The sequence below is a fragment of the Ursus arctos genome, unplaced genomic scaffold (genome assembly GCF_023065955.2).
Source record: "Ursus arctos isolate Adak ecotype North America unplaced genomic scaffold, UrsArc2.0 scaffold_2, whole genome shotgun sequence".
Lineage (NCBI taxonomy): Eukaryota > Metazoa > Chordata > Mammalia > Carnivora > Ursidae > Ursus > Ursus arctos.
Genome location: NW_026622874.1, coordinates 96986512 through 97009592, shown reverse-complemented (window position 1 = coordinate 97009592; position 23081 = coordinate 96986512). Strand labels below are relative to the sequence as shown.

Genomic DNA, 23081 nt, shown 5'->3' with positions numbered 1-23081 from the left:
TGCAGGTGTCCCTGGGGTTGGGCGGATTGGAAGGGAAGGAACAGAAGACGGCCACAAAGACTCGCAGGGGCTTGACCCCATTACCGTCTTCCTGTTTAGGAGGGAGAAGTTGGGGGAAGACACTCAGGTGGTTTCCCCTCCCCTTCCCAAGAGGCTGGGAGAACCTGCCTGGGCAGCACCTTGAAAGGGGGAATTGTCTTCCCAAGGACTCAGCCTGGAGTGTGTGACTGTGTGTGTACCCGTGGGGGGTCCACATCCCTCACTCCAGCTCCCTGCCCCTCCCCCACAGCCCATGCAGACTCTTCCCCCCATTGCCTCTAAACCAACCCCAGCTGTCAACATCTGGCCCACATCTGTCTCCATCTGAGTGGACCCTCACCCCAGCCGATGCCCCCCCCCTCCCAGTCATGGGGTCGCAGGGCAGGGCTTTAAGCTCAAGGCCTTCCCGGCCTCCCCTGGCCCCCTACCAGGGCTGGGGAACCAGGACAGGGGAGGGAGGGAGCAGCCCCACCCCGGAGGTGCCCCAGGCTCTTGGCAGAGCCATCTGGAGCCGTTAGAAGCAGCTGCCAATGACTCATCTCCCACTGCCCCCACCCCACCACCTCAAACACACCCTGGGACCGGGAACCAAGCCCGCAGCCCCCCACAGCCCTGTCTCCAGACCTCCGACCCCTCCTCCCTACCCAGTCTCCGCAGAAACCTAGTCCATCCCCCACTCCCAATCACCCCCAGGACTGCAACGCTTCCCATTTTCTTTTATTTATACAAAAAAAAATTGTTTTAAATATAATTTAAGAACCCCTCCAAGCACCGGTGTCTGTCTCTGGTTTCCACCACCACCTCACCCCCCCACACCCCCTCATGGACACAGCTTGGGGCTACTTGGGGGCAGGAAAGTGTCTGGGAGTTGTGGTGGGACCAAGGCACTGTTCCGGAAACAGACACGACGATGAGTCCCTGTTCCACCCCGGGCGAAGGAGGCAATAATGAAACAGCCCCCCCCCCCAACACAGAAAGTTATGACGAGGACAGTAGAAAAACAAAACAACAAGAAACGACGACAAAAAAAGGGGGGGAAATAAGACCAAAACAAAAAATAAAACTCAAAAACCTTCAATATGAAGGCAGCAGATGGGGGAGGGGCATTTACAAGGGAAAATCGAGTTCGGGAAGACAGCAGCAAGGTCAGGGACATCCAGGTCCAATGATTCTGTCACTGGGCCACGATGCCCCTTCCCGCCTCCCGCCACAATCGGCGGGCCCGCTCCACTCCCGAGCTCACAGGCTAGTCACCCTCTTCTCTTTGGTCTGCAGGGCAGTGCATTGGCCCTTTGAGGTGAGGAGGGGCATGTGGGGCCCTAACTAGGGATCAGAGGGAGGCTGTGGGAATCGGGCCCAACCACCCCTGGGAAGCTGGCAGATGACAGGCGCTTCCTTTCCCTCTGGTCACACCCAATCCTGAGGGAAGGGCTTCCCGCCGCCCGGAGGGGCATGTGACGATTTCTACACTCCAATGGCAGAATCCTCAAATCCCATCTCTTCAAATTGCCAGCTCCCCACCCCCATGGGTTCAAAGTGCAATCCAGCGGGGCCCAGGTATGGTGGCCTCTTGGGTCCCCATCCGACTCTGCCCCGGAAGAATGGGATCTGCGTCCCCAGCTGGGAGTTGCTGCCGCTCCAAAGCCGTCGGGCCAGACAGGCAGGTGCAGGTCAGTACTGGGGGCTTGGTGCTCCCGACCCGCCTGGGGCTCCAGGCTTGGCCTGGGACTTCATGTGCTGGACACTGGCCAGGATTTTCTTCTGGTGTCCTGCCAGAGTGACTCCAATTCGGAGCAGGTCCCTGGGGAAGAAGGGAGAGCTAGGTGAGGCCATAGGGCTCCCAAGGGGAGGCTCAGCTCCAGACACCACGCCCCGCCTCCGGACTGTCAGCCAATCAGGAAGGCTGGCAGGGGGAGAGCCACACGTCAATAGTTGCCAACAGTTGCGGGCAGTTTCCAGAGGCTTTGGGAGCGGGCTGCAGTCCTTTTGCGCAGCTGCAGTAGAGGGTGGAGCAGGGCTGGCCAGAGATGGGAGGTGGGGGCTGCAGCTTGGGGCTCCAGCAAGGATTAGGAAAAGGCAGAGAATCAGGGAAGGGGAGGAATGGAAGAGAGAAATGCACACAAAATGAGGTTGGGGGAAGGGGCTGCAGAGATTGCTCTAGAGGAGAAAAGGAAAGTCAGAAGGAAAAGGCCTGAGAGAGGAAGAGCGGGTGGGGAGGAAGGGGCGGGGTGGGGTGAAAAACGAGCTGCCCCCCCTCCACCCGCCCCCATCCTGAGGCCTGGAGCCTGAGATAAGGGAAAACAGCAGAGGTGGGAAATGGAGAGCAGGGACCTGTGTCAGGGCGTTGCTGGAACAAGTCAGGGAGCAGGGAGGCCCATGACCTGCCCGCCGGGAGGCTGCCTCCCGCCCTCTGGTTCCAGATTTCTCTTCCTTCCACGTGTTAGTCAAACCTGGGCTACGAAGAGAGCCTGGGAGGGAAAACCCGCAGGCAGAAAGGTGGAGAACCAGAGAGGCCAACTAGGGGAACACAGTGTTCGGGAGGCGTTGGAACCATAAAACCGTTTAACATTAAAGCTGGAAATGATCTCTCAAACCCAGTCCAACCTTCTCCTTTTATGGGTGGGAAAGCAGCCAGAGTTGACACATTGTTAATGTGAGAGCAGGGTCTGGAATGTAGATAGATACCCATGGCAGGACAGGAGCAAGATGGCCCAGGGCTGAGGTGGCGCAAGGGGGTGAGGCGGTCACTGCTGGCCTGGAAGATTCCCTGGGCTCTCAGTCCCCAGAGCTGCTACTTTGGGGGTGCTCTAGGTAACAGCATTGGCACTAGGAGTTGCCCCCAAAGGTCCCTGCTGAACCGGCGGGCCTGACTCTGGTCCCCAGGTGCCCCTGACGCTGCTTGGCTCTCAACCGCCACCTCCAGCTCCTGCCACGACTTACTCTGCAGAGATCTGGCTGACCAGCTCGAAGGAGCCAAAGCCAGCGGCTGCGAAACTTTCTTCGTATCGTCCCATCTTGATGGCTCGAAGCCACTCACCCACTGAGCCAAAAGCTGAGTAGTGAGGCTGCCGCTGATCCAGGAGTGGGTGTGAGGCCCTGGAAGGCAAGGATGGGGAGGGGCGCACTGAGTTCCAGGGCTACGTCGGGGGCGGGGGGGCTTTTGAGCCCAGCCTTGGGGCAGCGGACGGGGACAATGGACAACCCCACATACCACCAGAGGGCCGGATATTTCTGAGGGGGAAGGGGGGGTTGGCAGGTGGTGGCAGAGTGCGGGAAGGAGGCCCACTCTCTGGGGTCCTCACCCGCTGTTCTCCCTGGCCACGATTTTGAGACTGGCCGGGTTCCGGATCATCTTGTCGAGGGCACTGACCACCTGGGGGAAGCGGGGCCGTGCATTCCGGTCCTTCTGCCAGCAGTCCAGCATGAGCTGGTGCAGGGAAGTGGGGCAGTCTGGGGGCGGGGGCAGCCGGTAGTCCTGTTCAATGGCATTGATCACCTGGAATGACAGGTAGAAGCACTGGGTGAGGATCTCCCGGGAGAACAAGGATGCCAAAGGACCCCCAGAAGATGGTGCCTTAGCAGATGCTGGGAGAGGTGCCACAGGCCCCGAGAACGGCAGATCCGGGGTCCTCCTGGCCGGGGCCGAAGCTGGCTGTGGCTTGATGCCCCAGCGGCTCCTGGGCCAAGATCTAGATGAGTAACTTCCCCACCCTGCCCTCCTTCTCCGTGTCCTTCTGTGACCAGACATGCTGTATCGAAGTCTTGGATACAAAGATCAACTCTACTTTGTGCTGCCCTCAAGGACCCAACAGTGACGAGCTCTCTGGGGACCCCACTCCCCACCCCATCTCCCCAGTGAGAGAACATTCCAGGAAAGCTTGGTAGGACCACAGGACACTTACATCCTGATTGCTCATGTCCCAGTATGGCCGCTCCCCAAATGACATGACCTCCCACATCACGATTCCGTAGCTCCAGGCGTCACTAGCAGATGTGAACTTCCGGAAGGCGATGGCCTCAGGGGCTGTCCATCGGATGGGAATCTTTCCACCCTAAAGGGGGGAGAGGAAAAGGTGAGCTGAGGGACTCACAGGGCCCAGGCATTCTGCCCCCCCCCCACCTTTGCCTTTCCCCCAGGACTCCTTTCTTTCTGGGACTCAGACACACAGCTCCTCAACTCTGTTCTTCCCTGGACACTGGAGGTCCGGTTCCCTGACTGCCCCCCTCCACGGTCTGCGCGTACATCCAGTCCCTTAATCGGAACGTCAATCCCTCCACCTCCCAGCTTTCCCACCTTCCCTCCCCACCTGGCCCTACGAACCGAGTTCAGCCACGGGTCCCCTGGCCTCACCAGAGAGCTCGTGTAGGTGGGATCAGAAGAGTTCTCCTCCAGGAACCGGGAAAGCCCGAAGTCGGACACCTTGCAGACAAGGTTGCTGTTGACCAGGATGTTGCGGGCGGCCAGGTCTCGGTGCACGTAGCTCATCTCGGCAAGGTACCGCATGCCCGAGGCAATGCCCCGCAGCATGCCCACCAGCTGGATGACGGTGAACTGCCCATCGTTCAGCTGGAGATGGAACAAGGAGAGGGCGGTTAGGCCAGCTCGCCCGCCCTGCCCCCCGCCTTCCGCGCTCTGAACGGGATCTGCCACTCGAACACCCAGCTCACACTCCCGTGCGGGGCAGGCTGACCTCCCAGGTAAGCCCTCTTCCTTTCTCTTACCCTGAGCTCTCTGCGCTGTCACCGCACTCACCCGACACGACGCTTAGAATTATAAGGAGGGGCGCCTGGGTGGCTCAGTCAGTGAGGGGTCTGACTCTTGATTTTGGCTCAGGTGATGAGCTCAGGGTCTGAGATCGAGCCCCTCAATGGACTCCGCGCTCAGCACAGAGTCTGCTTGAGGATTCTCTCTCCTTCTGCCTCTGCCCCCGCCCCCCCCGCCATCGCCTGTTCTCGCTCGCTCTCTCTCTCTCAGATAAATCTTAAAAAAAAAAAAAAGGTTGTAAGGAGATTAACATTTTCTTCTATTTAGTCTAGTACAGAGCTTTACGTCCAGCACATACTCAACAAATGCTTTTGGTCTATTATGTTCATTTCATGGGACAGCAACAGAGTTCCGAACGGTCGGAGTGTGCTCGGGGCCACCCATCTACAGGTGCGGACGTGCTGTGATTTCGAGCAATCTTGCTCAGCCCTCTTGCACCAGCTGTGTGTAGCTTGTAAGAGAACAGTGAAAAACTGGGTGTGATCGATGACCACAGCCCCCAAACCACGACCTAAAGCTTGACCTTGACCTTGACAGAGTCTGCGCTCACCAGATAAGCTAGCCAGTCGCAGTGAAAGAATCCCATACTCTGGGTTCAGCAAGCATGCAGGGGCCCCTTGGCGGCCAAGCAGGGCCTGGGACAGAGTCCAAAACCTGAATTCTGAATCCACCCTCCACGCCTAGGGTACTAGGCCTTGAATCTCAGCTTGGGGCAACACCGCTGGCCAGATGGTCAGGGCAGACCCTGGAGTCTGATTCCCCTCTCCCTCACCTGCCACTTACAATCCACCAGCAGGTTCAGCCTCCAGAACGTGCCCCGGATCCAGTCACTTCTCCCTACCTGGCTACAATCCTCACCCACCAAAGGACTGCAAGTCTCCCCACTGGCTCCTGCTCCCCAGCACCACCAAAGGGAGCTCCTAAAATCACCCCTCTCCAGCTGAAATCCCTCCAAAGGATTCCCCTCGAACTTCTAATCAAACCCAAATTCCTTACTAAGGCCACAAGGCTCACGTGGTCTGCCCACCACGTACACAGAGATCTACCACTGTTCCTCTGCTCGGGCCAGTTTCCCCGGCCTTTCTGCCTTTTTTGTTTTTAAAGATTATTTATTTATGAGGGGGGGGGGAGGGGCAGAGGCAGAAGCAGACTCCCCGCTAAGCAGAGAGCCCGACACGGGGCTCGATCCCAGGCCCTTGGCATCACGACCTGAGCTGGAAGCAGATGCTTAACTGACTGAGCCTGATCCAGGCACCCCTGACCTTTCTGCTTCTTGAACATGCAGGGTTCCTGCCTGCTCTGGTTCCCCCAATGGGCTTCTTGGCCATCTGCTCATGGTTGGCTTTCTCATCTACCCAAAAGTCATCTCTTCTAAAATAAATCCCCTTCCCCTCCCGGCAACTGGACCTTTGTCTGGTACCGACGGAACAGACCCTTGTGTCGACGGTGGAGGGTCTGGCTGTCATCACACTACCCCGGGGCCTGCCTTGGCTTCGCTCCTGATGACAGCCAGGTAGCCTATCTCTGGATGGGGTGCCGTGTGAGGTACGCAGCACCCCCGATGTAGGCCGGCTGTGGATATTTATTTTTGGACTTATCAAAACCTAAGATATATCTTCTCTTAACTAGAGAAATAAGCTAACTGTCCCCATAGGGAAGAGGCCAATAAATCCAGAAGGTGAGACACTCAAGGGGATAAGAGGCCCAACTTTTCATCATGTCAGGGTCACAACAAAGGACTGTCCTGGATGTCAAAGAGGCTCAAAAAATATAACCTCCGGGTGCCGTGCTTGATCCTGAACTGGATCCTGGCTCGGAGAAGCCAGGAGGAAGAGACATGCGGGGGGACAAGCAGGGACACGTGAATCGTGACCGGGTACTAGATCATCCACGGAACACGGAAGTGTCGTAATTCTGTCAAATGCAATGTTGTTTTGCTCTGCAGGAAAATGTTTTGATTTTTTAAAGAGGATGTACAGTAGTGTGCAGAGTGGAAAAAGAAAGTGATACCCAGTAAAACCCGTTAAAGGGACAACAATAAAATAAGGTTTTTCCCAGCATCTCAAGCCACTTCTCTAAACTGTTTGTTTTTTAAAAGCTTGTTTGTTTACTTGTCTCCTCCATTATTACGCTGTCGAGGGCACAGATGTTCATGGCTTTATTCCCAGGGTCTAGGACGGTGGCTGAGGCACCAGATGGCACTCAGGAAGCATTTGTCAAGAGGACGAATGACCACCCCTCCAAATCCTGGGTCTGCTGGCCCCACAGACGGGCCGTTTCCACCCGTGGCCACAGGAAAGGCCAGTCCCGTCCGGAGGGAGAACAAGGGGCACAGGGGGTGTGACGTGCGCCCCGCCATCTGTCCTGGTTTGAGCTCTTTGGCTGTGCCGGGGGAGCGCAGGAGGCCGCGGGAGGTCGGGGGGCAGGGGGCTCACCCGCAGGAAGGAGTCCAGGGCGCCGTTCTCCATGAACTCGGTGAGGATCATGACGGGTACGCTGTTGGTGACCACGCCCTCCAGGCGGATGATGTTGGGGTGCTCGAACTGGCCCATGATGGAGGCCTCACTCAGGAACTCCCGCCGCTGGCGCTCCGTGTAGCCCCCTTTCAGGGTCTTGATGGCCACACAGCTCTCTTTCTTCCCCGGGGCCTTGAGCCGCCCCCGGCACACCTCGCCAAACTCGCCTTCGGGAAGGACGCCGAGGGTCAGCCCTCCTCCGCCCGCTGTCTGGCCCTCCTTCCCCCTACTCCCCTGCACCCCCACCCCGGGTGCCCGTCTTTTCTCTCACCTGCGCCGATCACCTCCTCAATCTTGACATAGGAGACATCGATCTCTTTCGCAAATTCCCTCACAGCCTCATTAGGGTCTTCGTAAGTGAAGGGGTCGATGTAGACCTTAGTACCTGAGGAACCACACGGGGTCCCGTTAACCGAGAGGCAACCTCCCCTGCACTCCGAGGCCCGACTCTCCGCTCACCGCGCTTGCCCCAGCCCCGTGTCCCTCAGCACAGGCCTACCCACCGTGCCCGATGAGATACTGTCCGTGCTTGTCCGAGTACTCGGCTTCCCTCCCGTTGCTCTGCTTCCTGTGGCCGAGGGGAAAGAAAAGGGAAACGGAATCACCCTTCTCTGTTTCCAGAGGGACAGGACGGGGGGGGGGGGGGGGGGGAGGAGGAGCAGGGCTCAGAGAAGCTTCCAACAGAAAACAAGTATCCTGGGGCATCGAGGGAGGCTTGCCTGGAGCAAGAGGGGAGGTGGCCGTCTACGCGGGCCTCCCCAAGGGCCTCCGGTTGCCCAGCGCGCTCACCTGAGACAGAGAACAGCGATGACAATGACCACCAGGACCAGCACCACACCCACGACGGCCGTGCCTGCGATCAGGGCCAGCTGCTCCCGCCAGCTCTCGTTCTCTGGGGGAGAAAAACTGCGATCAGAAGAAGCCCATGGGCCCCGGGGACCCCACCCCAGCCTCAAGGCATGAGCTGTGTTCCCCTGAGAACAGGCCCCCAGCAGTGTGGCAGGTGCGGGGAAGCACAGTGGTTTCCAAATTGCTTTCCTCCGGCGCGGGCTCCTCCGAAGTCCCTCAGGGTAAGGGAGGAAGTTTCCCAACCTCGTTACAGCGAGAGCGGGTTTGATTTTGTTCAGTTATAAATTCTGGTGGCCAGAGAAGGCCCCCAGGGCTAAGAATGAAAAGGTGTGTAGCCAAAACGTGGAAATAACCCAGATGTCCGTCAACAGATGCAAGAATAAAACATACTATCGCTATTATTATAATTTAAGAAAAAGAAACAAAAAAAACAAAAAAAACACGTACTATCACTATACAAGCGAATATCAACACGAACACCCCCCCCCCCCCACACGGATGAACCTTGCGAACGTTGTGCCGACGGAGGAAGCCCGTCACAAGAGGCCGTGTGACGTAGGACCCCATTTGTATGACTGCCCAGAACAGGCAAACCCGCAGAGACAGAAGGTAAGGTAGTGTCTGCCGGGAGCTGGGGGGGATTGAAAGGGCATCTTTTTTGGAAGCTGAAACGTTCTAAAATTAATCGTGGTAATGGTTGCACAACTCTAGACACACTAAAAGCCACGGAACTGTACTCTGTTTAAAGGGTGAATTGTATGGTATGTGAATCATGTCTCAAACCGTTAAAAGGTTTAGAAAGCCACTGGGCCCACAAAGCATATTACAACGAACAGGTGTCCGGGCGCCCGGGTGACTCGGGGTTAAGCGTCTGCCTTCGGCTCAGGTCATGATCCCAGGGTGCTGGGATCGAGCCCTGCATGGGGACTCCTGTTCAGCGAGGAGTCCGCTTCTCCCTCTCCCTCTGCTCCTCCCCCCTGCTCATGCTTGCACTCTAATGAATTAAAAAAAAAAAATCTTAAAAAAAAAAAAAAGGAACAGGTGTCACCTCAGTTAATCTTTGGAGCCCTGGGGGAGAGGCCTCGTGATAGTTCCAATTTGGGGAGGAGAGAAGGGGCTTAAGGGTCAGGCTTTTGCTGAGAGTCACGCAGCTGGAAAGCCACTGGGCAGGTCTTCCCTCCCAGCTGTTGGTTTTGGCTTCTGTAGCTGATGCTCTCCTCACTAGGCCAAAATGCCTCGTGGTTGACAGAGAGGAGCACGGGAGTGTGACCTTAGGGGTCCTTCGAGGGCACAGGCAAGGTCTCCCGCGCAATGGAGGGGCACCACCCCTGCCCGCGCCCTGCTCCCCAGGCTCACCGTCCAGCTGGGTCTGGCTGTGGTGCTCCTGGCCGAAGGGCCCGTAGCCAGCCTCGGAGCGTGCCCGCACCTGGACCAGGTAGCTGGCTCCCCGCTTCAGCCCCCGCAGCTCTGCCCAGTTTTCCGACGTCTTCAGGAACCGCACGCTGCTGGGGCCCTCTGTGCCCTGTGCAGGAGAAGGAGGGGCTGGCCGTAAGCCAGGGGCCCTGGGTTTCCACTGCTCTTCCCTCCTCTCTCCCCCCACCCTGCGCCCCCATCACTTGCATCATGGTGCCACTGTGTGGCAGGTGGGGCCTCTGAGCTCATTTACGTATGCACTGTGCTCTGTGCTTGGCTTTCATGATTACAGCGTTTAACCCCTGCTGCATTTCTGTGGGGTCAGTACCATTTTTGTAACCGTTCTACATTGGGGATATTGAACTCAGAGAGGCCAAGGGGCTGGCCCAAGGTCACACAGCTAGTACTTGGCACAGCTGGACCTCAAACGCTTCTCAGGTCCCTATAATTCAGCCAGCCCCCAAAACATGTCCCACTGTCCCCCCCAAACCCCTAGGGGTGCATGGGGTGCGTCCTGGTCTCACCTTCTCGTGGTACTTGACCTCGTAGTCCAGCACGGCCCCGCTGGGTGCCCGGGGAACAGCCCACGCCAGGCTCAAGCTGCTGGGTGATGACCGTGTCACCCGGATGTCGGACACGGGGGGCGGTACTGTGAGGGAGAGGACACGTTAGGGTTTTTGCACATGGCAGGTCTGGCCCTTAACTTTCCCAGCTCTGCCTCTGCTGGCCACACGTGTCTCAGACCTCCAGCTGGTTCAAGGGCTCCCTCTGACCCTCTCTGCCCCGTCCTGAAGTCTGCACTTCTTTTCACTCCTCTGTCTGCCACCACCCACCCTGCAAGTCCTGACCTTCCATGTTGCCCGGCGACCCCAGGGCCCCGCCACTGCCTTTTCCCCTTCAGGCCTTTAGGCTGCCCACCTCCCTCCCGGCCGGCCACCGGCTCCCCGTCTCACCCTCACGGTCGGTGGTGACATTCACAGCCTCAAACGGGACGGGCCCGGTGGCTAAGGAGGACACCCCGTTCAAGGCGGTGACCTCGAAGGTATAGGTGAAATCTGGACGCAGCCCGCGAACTGCTACCCAGGGCTCCACAAGGTCCCGGGGGCCAGGGTCGAAGGTCAGGTCTCCTCCGCAGGGCGTGCAGGACCCCCCGGGGCGGCACTCCCTGCAGCGCAGCGCGTAGGTGAGATCCTCTCGGCCCCCAGACTCGAGGGGGGCACTCCACTCCAGGCGCAGGGAAGAGCCGTTCAGACGGGGAACCACACTTCTTGGAGCAGAGGGTGGCGCTGCGGGACACGAGGGAGTCAGAGGCTGACCCGATCCTCAAGGAGGGACAGCGGGGCACCCAGGCAGCCTCAGACTTCTTGTCCTGGCTGGGCACCAGCAGGCCAGGGCCAAGAGGAGGAAGGCCGGGGAGGCTGCAGTGGGTGACCCCCTGCCACCCCAGGGGTCACCGGTCACTTACCAGTACAGGGTGCACCCCGGAAGTCCGTGCGGGCCCGGAAGTACCCGTTGCGGCACTGGCAGACGGGTGAGCCAATGGTGCTGGAGTGGCTGTTGGCTGGGCACGGCTGGCAGGACCCCTCGCCAGACAAGGGCTTGAAGGTGCCTTGGGCGCAGGCTGAAAGAGAGACCCGTTCACCAAGAACATGAATCAAAAACTGCTCTCAAGCAGCTGCTCTCAAGGTCGCATGGAGCGCAAAGTGGGGAGCAGGGAGGAAAGAGCTCAGAAACCGAACATCTGAAAGAGGAGACCCTCCCTTCAGATCAGGGACTCTAAGCTTCGTTAACTTCAACACCCCCCACCCCCCACCAAACACCTGTGGCGGTCTGATCAAACCCGCAGACCCCTGCTCACAAGTATGTTTTTAAATGCACATCACGGGGGCGCCTGGGGGGCTCAGTCAGTGGAACATCTGCCTTCGGCTCAGGTCATGACCTCAGGGTCCCAGGATCAAGCCCCGGGTCGGGGTCTGCTGAGCGGGGAGTCTGCCCTCCCTCTCCCTCTGCCCCTCCCCCTGCTCGTGCATATTGTCTCTCTCATATAAATAAATAAAATATTAAAAATAAATAAATAAACGCACACCACAAAACACACGGGATCACAAAGGAAACCAAGTGAATTGAAATACAATGATCAAAACATGAGGAAAGCAAGTTTGTGCCCCAGAAATGTGTGCGTTTCTTTATTTACAAGATAGAGAGGCAGGTCTAACGGCCCCTGGAATACTGAGGATGTGATGGGCAAAAAAGAGCATTTCGACATTCTTGCATCATCTGGAACAGGCTGGGAAAATAGCCATGATTCGAAGGACATGCAAGTCTCAGGTCCTGCTGTGACCGCTGGGCTCTGTCACTGTCATTCCACATGCAAGGCCCAATTTCAGGTGGAGATGAGTGACGGTAAGGTCATTTTTTTCTCTCTACAGAAGTTCACAGACCCTTTACGTTCTAGCTACAAAACCCGGGTTTTGAACGCCCGTTCTGGAGAAACAGCTGAGTGAGAATTCAGGATCAGGAAGTCAGAGAAAACCCATGCTGAGCATGAAATAGAGACCATGATGCCTTTGTCTTCAGAGCCCAACGAGGCCTCCCCATCCTGAGGACAGCCCTGCACCCCTCGTCCAGAAAGGTGTTAGACACAGTTAGGAGAAAGAGGGTGCAAGAGCTCGGACCCATGCTGGGGCTCTGAAAACAGGCCCTCTGAGTGCCCCTGAGAACGAAGAATGTTCAAAATGGAAATATAAGTGGGTGCAAGAGCGGGGCATAGGACCCTCCCTGCGTGGATGGGCAAGCTTTCTGGAAGAGACGCCAGCCCTCACCTCGGCACCTGGTGTTCCCCTCAGCGGCCTCAAACCCTGGAGCACAGCTGCACCCCGTGACCGGCTGCTCAGCCCACTGGCCATCCTCCCGGCAGTAGAGGCTGGGGCTGGGGCCGGGGGTAGGGACGGCGTCAGCCACACAGCTCCCTGCCACGGGCACCACGAGCTCCCGAGGCACGGTCTCCGGGAAGTGGGTGAGGTTCACGGTCAGCTGGGCGCACTTCTTGTAGAAGAGATGCAGGGAAAGGAGAGCCATGCAGGCACCCTGGTCCTGGAAGGCCAGGTAGAAGCCAGCCTTGGTGAGCGGACCCAGACGCAGCGTCTTGACGTTCACCTTGCCGGTTGCCTCAGCCCCAGGGCGCTTCCGGGTCAAATGCTCAGCGGCCACTGTGTCCACCTGCCAGGTGAGGGAAGAGACTCGTTGCCGCGGTCCTCCACTCCCCAAGGACCAGGTAGGTGAACTACTTTCTTCTTCCCAGCTCACCCTCTCCCTGACCGCCTCAGCTCCTGTTCCAGAGCCTTCTCTCTACCTTCCCCAGCGTGCACTTTCCTGCAGGCCCCAAGATTACCCTTTAACGCTTGCTGAGCTCCTATGATGCATTGAGCCTCTGTCCCGTACCCCCTTTCTGTTCATTCACTCATCCTACAGACATTTATCAACTATCGTCCCAGGGGAGTTGAAGCTCCCGAGACAAGTAGGAATCGGGTAGCAGACCCAGAGAGAGGGCATTCTGGGGGGAGGCATCAGCTGACACAAAGGAGGGGTCTCTGAAGGGCAAGGTGGACTCAGATCGGAGAACGTGGGATGTGGCAGAGGGCAGTCCAGACGACCACCCAGAGGGGCCAGGACATAGCAGACCACCTTCTTCCCTCCCCGGACCCAAGCCTCCTGCTTCCAGGCCCCAGTGCCCCCGCCCAGGGCCCTAGAAGCTCGTCCACTGCTCCTCAGCCATGCCGGCCGGCGGTGGGTCCCCAGGCGCCCGGGTACCTTGATGTAGGGGTTCTCCATCCAGGCTGGCGTGAAGGCTGTGGCCGTGTCAGCATCGCTCTCGAAGTAGAAGACGGTGAAGGTCTCCTTGCAAGAGCGTCCGGCCCGCGACAGCGAGAGGCACTCGAGCATGGTGAAGCGAAGCGTGGCGTACACGTGGACGGCTCCTCGGCGCGGGACCCAGCCGGTGCGCAGCCAGTGGGCCAGGCCCGGCGTGCGCTGCAGGTCGCACACCTCGTAGGTCCGGACGCTGTGCTGCTCCTCGTCCAGGCCGCTCAGCTCCTCCCACTGTGGGGAGAAGGGGGTCAGCTTGGGGGTGACGGTCGGTGGGAGGATGTCTGTCGTATAGCAAGGAGGGGCCGGAGGGAGGCGACCTCTGAGAGCAAGGGCTCAGAGGACATGTGCCCCAGCTGCTGGGATGTGGGGGGCTGGGGGCGTGCCCAGCAGGCCAGCACAGGCACACCCTTGTCCCTCCTCTTTGGGGGTCCCTCCAAGCCCTGGCTCCCGGGCCCAGCTCTTACCTGCCCCTCCACCTGAGGGAACGTGACCCACTTCAGATCGGCAGTTTCCAGTTTTGTGTTCAACAGGGTCTCTAAGACAGACAGACAGACAGATGATCAACACTGGGGGAGACACCAGGAGGACCAGATCCCTGGGAACTGACGGAGGCAGGTGGGTCCTCTTAGCTCCAAGCTGGTGGGTGGAATTGGGGCCAACTGAGAGGAAAGATGAAGAGGGGGGCAAGCCCTGCCCTCTGCTGCCCCCTTTCTTGCTGTTTCTGAGTGCCAACCCCACCCCTCACAGCTGGCAGCCACTGGGCTGCCCCTCGGGACTCCCAGATCTAGGCCTCTGAGAACCGCTGTGCCCTAAGGAGAGGGGAAGGAGGCCAAACAGCTCAGGCAGGGTTAAACTAGAGCCCTGACCTGGCCTGACCAGAGGAGGGAGGAGGGCAAAGAAGCGTAGGCACTGGGATACCCCTCCTTCCTGGCCCTGCCTCCCTGCCACTCCACTGTCTGGCCCCAAATCCAAAGCCGCTGCTTCCCTCTCCCCAACTCCACTCCCCTCTGCCAGGCCCACACCCCCTTTTCAGACCAAACCCTCCAGTCCTTCAGATCCCTGAGGGTGGTACTCGGCTCCTAAGGCCCAGTCCTGCCGCCCGCGCCCCCTGCCCCCACCCCAAGAGCTCTCCCTGCTGTCAGAGGAGGAAGTGCTAGAGGCCAGGACGCTTGGGTTCCCGCCCTGGTCCCTGCCTGCAGAGGCCTCACATCTGGATTTGGTTACTGGAAGGAAAATGGGAGGAGATTTTTAGGGGTGTGTGTATGGAGGGGTGAACACACCTGGCTCTGCTCTGGTCTCAGGGGAGGGGCGTCGAGGGAGGGGTGGGGCTCTGGCGGAAAGGGGGATTAGGAGAAACATCACAGCCCCTGGCAGTGGAGGGTGGAGGGAGCGTAGGGGAATCCCCCGGGGAGGGCAGGGCCATGTGGGGGGCCCCCAGGAGAGCCAGCAGCACACCTGGGACCAGGTTCCCCCAGCCTCCCTCCCCTCTCCCGCTCCTGCTCCGTGGGGGCTGCAGGAGAGAAGGGAAGAGAAGGTGGGTGGGTGGGGCAGCCTCCTCTCAGGGACCAAGTGATGTCCACCCGAGGGCAAGGGGTCAGGCGGGACCCCAGCCAGGCCAAGGTGAGGCCTGGGCCCCCCAGGGGTGGCAGGAGCCAGCCCAGCAAGCTGGGGACAGGATGCCCGGGTTCTGGGAAGGGGGTGGATAGAGGCTGCCGTCTCCACCCTCCATTGTTTCAGCCTGGATAGTGTTTTCCTGTCTCCAATTTACACACTGTCTGTTTCAGGGCTGTCCTCCACACGCTCTGGAGCGACTCACTTTCTCTCCTCCTATCTTGGGCTCAGACAGCCTGCCTCGATCTGTCAGTTCTTCTGCCTCTCACCTCTCTCCCCCGCCCTCTGTCCACCTCCCTTTCTGAATGTCGCCATCCCTCCTCTCTTTTCCACCTCCCACCTTTCACCTTCGTGGGGGCATGGGGCTGCGGGCAGGTTATTTAACGCCTCTTTAAGCCTCAGTTTCCCCATCCGTAAAATGGGGGCAAAAATCCCTCCCACCACAGGCCTGTTGGGAAGGTGAAAATGTAAAGCGCAGGTCTCGGGCTTGGAAAACACTTAGGTTAGCAGCATAAAAGCAGTCCCCCTTTCTCCTTCGCCTCTTCCCCTCCCTCTCACACTTTGCCCTGGGGGGGACTCTCCCCACTTTGCCTGCCTTCCTCCCAGTTCTTTCCCCTTCTGTCTCCAAGCCGGGCAAGGGTCTCCTCTCCCTATCCCCAGACCGTGATCCCCAGCCCAGAGCAGCACTGCCCAGCCTGGGGGACAGGGGTTTCTAACGGCCTTTAATTCTTCCTCCTCAGTAGCCCCCCGACGCACCCCCCCCAGAGACCCCTTTGATTCCAAGCAGTGAAGGCGGGGAAGGAGGCACCTCACTGAAAGGAGATTAGGGCTGTAGGAGGAGGGTTTATAGGGCTCTTGGCTCCCCCACCAGGGGGGTGAGGGGAGGGAAGAGACTCATGGATGAAGAAACATTTGGGGGGAGCACAGAAAAGTCAGGAATTCAGAGAGATGGGTAGTTAAGCTAAGTTCAGGTGCCACTGGGCGGTGAAGGTCAGTTTCTGCTGGTCTTTAGGGTTGGAGAAAGGGACTCAGGCAAGACTAGTGCAAGGCTGGGGGCCTAGACAGCATTTAAAGGGCCGGGGTGCAGCCTGGGGAAACGGGGGGGGGGGGGGCTCACTGCCCCAGAGGCAGTGGCTTTGGGAGAGATCTGGGTGTTTGGACAGTGAGCGCAGAAGGTGGCCGTCCTACCAGAGGCCCCGGGAACTGCAGGATCAAGGTGTGAAACGCTGAGGAATTGGGGGTGGGGGCAGGTTTCTGGCCTAGCACAAAGTTCTGCCTTGTCTGCAGCTGTTCCTTCAGAAACGTTTCCTCATGTTTGGCAGAGGTGGGAAGAGGGACAGAAACTTTGGAAAGACTGGTGTAGGGAGAAAGGGAAAGGCTGCCAAAGGCGTACCGAATCAGGGCTAAGAGTCTGGGAAGCTGGGGCAGGGGCACATCCCGGGACGGAGCTCCACTCCTTCTCTTTTCCAAACAAAAGAAAACTCCACTCCCCGCTGGGCCGCCTCCTCCCCGCCCCCCTCCCGGTCTAGCACTATTGGTCCGAAGTGCTCGGGGTTGGGGTGCCGGGCTAGGGGCAGAGAGGCCGGCCCCTTCACGCCAAGGCCCAACTTTGGGGGCCCCTGGAGTGCCGGGGTGCCCCCTGGGAAACTCACCTTCTAAGGCGGCGGCGAGCGAAGCCCAGCAAAGCAGAGCCCGGAGTTCCATGGCGCCGCCTCTTTCGGATTGGATCCGATCCGAGTTTGGGGGGCACTAGCCCCCCCAGGTCTGACCCCCCCTGAGACGGCAGACGCCGACTCCCCACGCGGGACTCTCGGTCGGGGCCCTCAGCGCGGGCCCATGCGGGCGCGCCCCGCACCGGCACCGGGCGGCGGCGCCCAGGTGTGGCCCCGCGTCCCCGCCGCGCGCGCAGGCGGGCGGGGGGCGTCTTCGCACCGGCTGCGCCGGGCGGGCGCAGAGCTAGACGTGGCTGGAGTCGGGGTCCCTCCGGGGCCTCGGGGTCCCGCCCCAGCTGGCTGGGGGTGGGCCGGCCGCTCACGGCCTCCCCCCCTCCCTGGAGTGTAGCTGCTCGCGCCGCCGGGCCGAGAGCGCACCGTGCCGGCCGGGAGGGTGGGAGCCGAGCGGGAACGGAGCGGGAGGGAGGGAGACTGCGGCGCGGGGTCGGGCGAGCTGGGGCTGGGCCGGGTTGGGACTGGGCCGGGCGGCGCCTAGCCGGGGAGGGAGGGGCGCGAGGGGGGCGGGGGAGCTCCCCCCTCCCCCAGCCCGGGCTCGGCGTGGGGGCCGGGGCGCGCTGATTGGAGCGCGCGCTGCTGAATAATTCATGAGGGAAGCAGAGCGAGGCGCCGAGCGGAGCAGGTCGGGAAGTTGGGAGAAAGTTTGGAGAAGGGGGAGGGGCGGCGGGCGCGGAGCCCGGGGACCGCCCAGACGTGCACGGTGGCCGTACGCCCTGAGTGGGACCGCGCGTGTCGGGGCCGGGGCCCAGCGACCCCCGGGGCAGGTCCGAACGCAGGACGCAGCAGGCAGCGGAGAAACACATCCAGCAGCACTGGGGGCCTCCCGGAGGTGCGCGTAAACGTGCACTCGAAGCCGCCCCGACCTTCCTGCGGACTTCGGATTCTACTTCTGGATGCGCCAACCACCCCACGGTTGGCGCAAGGGACCATGTTTGGGGAAGCTTTTGAGGCTGGAAGGTGGCGCATCGGGCCGCGAGGCAGCGACCCCTGCTTAGGTGACCGTGGGGCGAACGTTCACACAATCATTTAACAAACAGTAGGTGTTGAGGACGTATTGTGCCCGCAACATAGCGCAGGAAAATGTGGGAAGTGGGGCAACTGGTTTGAGATGGGGAGGAGTATAGAAAGAAGGGAAGCAGGAGTAAATATAAGGTAGGTGGGACCGAAAGAGTAAAGGGTCTGGATGGATTGCCAAATCACCGTCTTCACTCTCACTGGGAGAGCTCCTGGCAGCCGGCAATTCTGACCCCTGGGGCTGGGCCGGGGCTGCTGCTGTCTTTCCCGAGGCTGTTTCCTGTCTGGCTCCTGGGGGCCCTCGGGATGTCTGGGAGGGCCCTTCCTCTCGGTGCCGCCACATCCCTCCCCTGCCCCCCCCAATTCCATCAGTTAGAGGGGAGGGTCCAGGAAAGCAGTGCTCCTCCCACCAACCCCCTTCTAGGTCAGGGCACCTATAGTGTGGGTAGCGGGATGGATGGGGGGCGTTGCCTGGAGTAAGCCAGTGAAGAGCTGGAAGGAAAGGGTTTAGACTCAGAAATTTAAGGGAGACAGAGCCTGGAGTTGCTGAGGAGCCGAGAGAGGGAAGGAGGAATCCTTGATGCCCTGACGGGTTGGGGTGGGGGGACTGCCAAGCGCCTCTAACCCCGCAGAGAGGACAGCCAGACCTGCAGTGACCTCTTGTCCCAGCGCACTTATCTCCCTGCCACAAGTGGTGCTCCCCACACCCCTGCCCTTCCTCGTCGCCCTGCCTGGGTCCTGCTCCGGGGTGGGGGGTCACAGAGGGCAGGAAACAGCCGGCTTGGCTGGAGCCAGGCAGACCAGGCCAGGGCCGGGAATCCCCTCCTCCCTCCCTGATTCAAGCGCTGTCTCCTCCAGGTTATTCGCACCACCTCCTCACTCAGAACGCACACACACTTTTCCTTATTCTCACTACGCACTCTGATTCTTTCCTCTAAAAATTATGTCTCTATCTCCCCCTGGGCTCTGTGCTCAACCTCCCTCGGTCCTTGATTGTTTGAATTGTCTCATTTGGTGGGGGATGCAGTTCATCCTTACAGGGGTGTGTGTGTGGGGGGGTGCATGACCTGGATGGTAGAGAGAGACCCACTCAAAGAAACAAGGCAGGGGGGAATGAGGGATGATGAGACAGACGGATGCAGGGGTGTAACAGCTCACCGGAGATTTGAACCCTGTATCTCTGAGAACCAGGCCCCCCTCCTCTAGAGGGAAGGCAACACCTTAGGTAAGAAAATACCCGGTGGATCCCGTGTCATGGGGTCCTCAGCTCCCACCTCCCAGCATGTAATCCAGTTCCCAATATCTAACGTATATGTATACCAATCAATAAACGAATGAATAAATGGGGTGCCTGACTAGCTCGGTCAGAAGAACCCGTGACTCTTGATCTCGGGGTCATCTGTTCAGGGTCTGTGTCGGGTGCAGAGATTACTTAATAAGCGAACATCAAAAAAAATTTTTTTAAGTAAAAGAATGAATAAAACGAAACCTTTATTAAGCATCTACTATGTGCCAAGTGATTACTGTGCTAGTTTGAAGATTGTAAAGCACGGCGCCTGGTCTCAAAGATCTTATAATGGGGAAGAAATCCCATTATTTCCCCTTTCCCTGGAGATGCTATCTGAGATTTGCCCTCCAATGCGCAGGACTGTCTGTCCTGTGGGTGTAAGGTCATTTCCTCCACCCTCCGTCCACCCAGGAGCACTTCCTAGGAAAACTAATTCAGGGGCGCCTGGGTGGCACAGTCGTTAAGCGGCTGCCTTCGGCTCAGGGCGTGATCCCAGCGTTCTGGGATCGAGCCCCACATCAGGCTCTTCCGCTGGGAGCCTGCTTCTTCCTCTCCCACTCCCCCTGCTTGTGTTCCCTCTCTCGCTGGCTGTCTCTGTCAAATAAATAAATAAAATCTTAAAACAACAACAACTAATTCAGTCTCCACTGTATTACCTTGCGTAGGTGAGCAGTCTCATCACTACCTGGCTGGATGCTTGTCCCATAGACCTGAACAAAGCTCAGGCCCTCCTTTCCTTGTTATTAGAGCACTTACCCTGTCCTCCCACCCCGATATTAGGTGATTCCCCCGCCTTCCCTGCCCAAGATCAGTACGCTGCTATCCTCATCACTGTGGGAGTACCTGTGTGGACCCCACCCCCAACAGCTGGTGTGGCTTTTTTTTTTTTTTAATTTAAAAAAATGTATTTACTTGAGAGAGAGAGTGAGCGAGTGAGGGCATGAGTGGGGAGAAGGGGCAGAGGGAGAGGGAGAAGCAGCCTCCCCGCTGAGCAGAGAGCCATCCCAGGAAGCTGGGATCACAACCTGAGCGGAGGGCAGATGCTTAACCGACTGAGCCACTCCGGTGCCCAAGATCGTTTAAGTAATCTTTACACCCAGTGTGGGGCTTGAACTTACAATCCTGAGATCGAGAGTCCCATGCTCTACTGACTGAGCCGGCCAGGGGTCCCCGGCTTTCATTTTGCTCTCCACACCAAGAGTTATGTGGAGCAGCGCTGCAATTAGGACTTTTCCTATATGCAGTAAACAACAAATCATCCCCTTTCACCATAAATTACAGAAACTGTCACTCCTCTTCCCATATCCCAGCCCCCCTCTGGTTGGGTCCCCCTCGCCCTGTCATGTCTAGAGTTAAGTTTACTGGAAGCCGGTGAAGTTTAAGCTCTTGCACCCCTCACCCCCCTGGCTCCTCCCACTGCCCTGGTTAATGAATGCCATCAATTTCAACAGTTTTTAAGGTGAATCCCAGCATCGAATGTTTGCGGTGGCCTGAAATCTGCTGGCTCTTACGCAAAAGGAATTTGGTAGAGCTTTCCACATTGCCAAAAATGAGTTGTAAAGCTCAGTGAGATCTTTCTAAACTTTCAATAATGAAAGAAAAAAAATTTCAACCGGCCGTAATACTGGGGAGACAGAGACATAGAGAAATAGGAAATATTACAAAGTCATTATCTTACGAAGAGGTAGTCTGAGTGCACATTAAGAAAGAGGTAGGACATGAAAGTATTATATGGAGGTGTTGGGCGATTATTTACTATATCTATCCTGGTGTTTTTCTAGATTTCGTACTATTTATAGTATCTGTCACCTTAACTTTTGCAACTGGCTGTGATTTCTACATTTAAATAAACAGGAAATTTTTATACCTAATTTCATGTGCGTAATTTTGTTTTTCTTTTCTTTTTTTTTTTTTTTAAGATTTTATTTATTTATTTATTTATTTGACAGAGATAGAGACAGAGACAGCCAGCGAGAGAGGGAACACAAGCAGGGGGAGTGGGAGAGGAAGAAGCAGGCTCATAGCAGAAGAGCCTGATGTGGGGCTCGATCCCATAACGCCGGGATCACGCCCTGAGCCGAAGGCAGACGCTTAACCGCTGTGCCACCCAGGCGCCCCAAAGAGTTCTGTATAGTAGCACATGGTACTGTTTTCTTTTTTTTAAGTTTTTTTAAATTTATTTTATTATATTTATTTATTTTTTAAGATTTTATTTATTTATTTGACAGAGATAGAGACAGCCAGCGAGAGAGGGAACACAAGCAGGGGGAGTGGGAGAGGAAGAAGCAGGCTCACAGTGGAGGAGCCTGATGTGGGGCTCGATCCCATAACGCCGGGATCACGCCCTGAGTTGTTTTTATTTTCTTAGGAAGGGTTCCCTAAATTGTATAAACTTCAGGACTCATGAAACCTGATTCCATTCCTTATCTGACCGCCACAAATCTTCCTGAACTCGTCATATATGAATTTATAATAGACACACGTGTCATAGATTTCAGTAATTAATTAGTGATTGTATTTTGATTGTGGCCCAAGTTTCATGAAAGCAGGTCCAACATATGTTGGCCTCACTGCTAAGTCCAGTGCAGGTCTGGCCCATAATAAATACTCAGTAAATGTGTGTTAACTACTTATTCCTTTAATTCCTTTAAATCCTTATTTTTAAATTCACTTGGCAATTTTTTTTTTTTTTAAGATTTACTTATTTTAGAGAGAGAGCGAGTGGGAGGAGGGAGGGAGAGAGAACCCCAAGCCGACTCCACTCTGAGCACAGAGCCCCACACAGGGCTCGATCTCACGACCCATGAGATCATGACCTAAGCTGAAATCACGAGTCAGACACTCCTCACTTAGCAATTCTTTATTGAAGTTTTGCTATGGACCAGGACTGGGAACCCAAAGTCACCCTTGATGGCCCAGGGGAAGAAGTGGGCACGGAGCTCCAACAGAACACAGGAGGCTACGCACGGAGCATTAGTGGTGACGTACAGAGGGTCCTATGGGATCACCGGGCAAGCACACCTCTTCCAACCTGCAGGTTCAGAGTGAGCTTTCTGAAGATGCTGCTGTCTTGAATGAGCCCTAGAGGAGACTGGTGGGAAAGGCTGCTTTAAAGGCAGAAGGAACAATTGGGCGCCTGGGTGCCTCAGTTGCTTAAGCAACTGACTCTTGATTTTGGCTCAGGTCATGATCTCAGGGTCATTGAGTCGGAGCCTCGACTCAGGCTCATGCTGGCATGGAGCCTGCTTAAGATTCTCTCTCCCTCTGCCCCTCCCCTCCCAGTGTGCTCTCTCTCTCTTAAAAAAAAAAAAAAAAGGCAGAAGGAACAGCAAATACAAGAGTGTGGACATGGTGAGATTGTCCCCGAGCTGCCAGAGTTCGGGACACCAGGGTGTAGATTGCTAGGACAGTGACAATGGATGAGGTGGAGAGGTGAGCAAGGGCCAGCCTCTGTCATCACGGGACATTCCAAGAATGCACGCTCGTCCTGAACACCTTGGGAACCACTGAAGGGTTTTAGGCAACCCCATCAGATTTGTATAGAAAGATCCCACTTGTACAGCTCTGGAGAAAAGACTGAAAGGGATCAAGACTAAAGGCGGAGAAACCACGGGTCACTCTCCAAACGACAGCGGAGGCTCAGAAGGACCCAAGTGTATGAAGGCACGCTACGGCAGGTAGGTCTTGGAGCCTAGCTATGGGAGTGGGGGAGACTGAAATCAAGCATGATTCAAGTTTCAGACCTGGGCAGCCAGGTAGGAGGAGTGAGGCAACCAGGGGCCATAGGGGAGGAAGAGAGGGGCAGGCTGAATTTGAGATCATGGTGTACCATCCAGACAGCACGTCCAGCAGGCAACCGAACTGCGCTCAACCGGTTTGGAGTTCAGGGGCAGCTTGCTGGCTGGAGATACTGGTGTATGGTGGTAATGAAGGCTGCCCCATGGGAGGGCGGTTGGAGGGGACTACAGATTGGGAAGTCTGAGGAAAGT

At 57.4% G+C, this 23081-nt stretch overlaps 1 protein-coding gene across 1 annotated transcript; it reads right to left on the bottom strand.

Moving 5' to 3' along the window:
• Positions 1-739: 739 nt before the first annotated feature.
• Positions 740-17234, bottom strand: EPHB4 (EPH receptor B4). Its single transcript, XM_026516108.4, has 17 exons — positions 16713-17234; positions 13914-13984; positions 13393-13680; positions 12405-12801; positions 11048-11203; positions 10536-10868; positions 10107-10231; positions 9526-9691; positions 8110-8212; positions 7824-7888; positions 7592-7705; positions 7240-7487; positions 4391-4606; positions 3942-4091; positions 3342-3535; positions 2980-3135; positions 740-1840 (listed from the first exon to the last, which is right to left on the bottom strand). Exons 1-17 carry the CDS (start codon positions 16762-16764, stop codon positions 1711-1713), a joined length of 2964 nt encoding a protein of 987 aa, XP_026371893.1. The 5' UTR covers positions 16765-17234; the 3' UTR covers positions 740-1710.
• Positions 17235-23081: the final 5847 nt, after the last annotated feature.

Excerpts from the sequence above, each read along its gene's own strand:
- EPHB4 (XM_026516108.4), bottom strand. The coding sequence starts at position 16,764 with ATGGAACTCCGGGCTCTGCTTTGCTGGGCTTCGCTCGCCGCCGCCTTA. Across the intron at positions 12,802-13,392 it reads TGGAGAACCCCTACATCAAG|GTGGACACAGTGGCCGCTGA; the intron begins GTACCCGGGCGC and ends CTCACCTGGCAG. Across the intron at positions 10,869-11,047 it reads CCGGGGTGCACCCTGTACTG|CGCCACCCTCTGCTCCAAGA; the intron begins GTAAGTGACCGG and ends CGTGTCCCGCAG.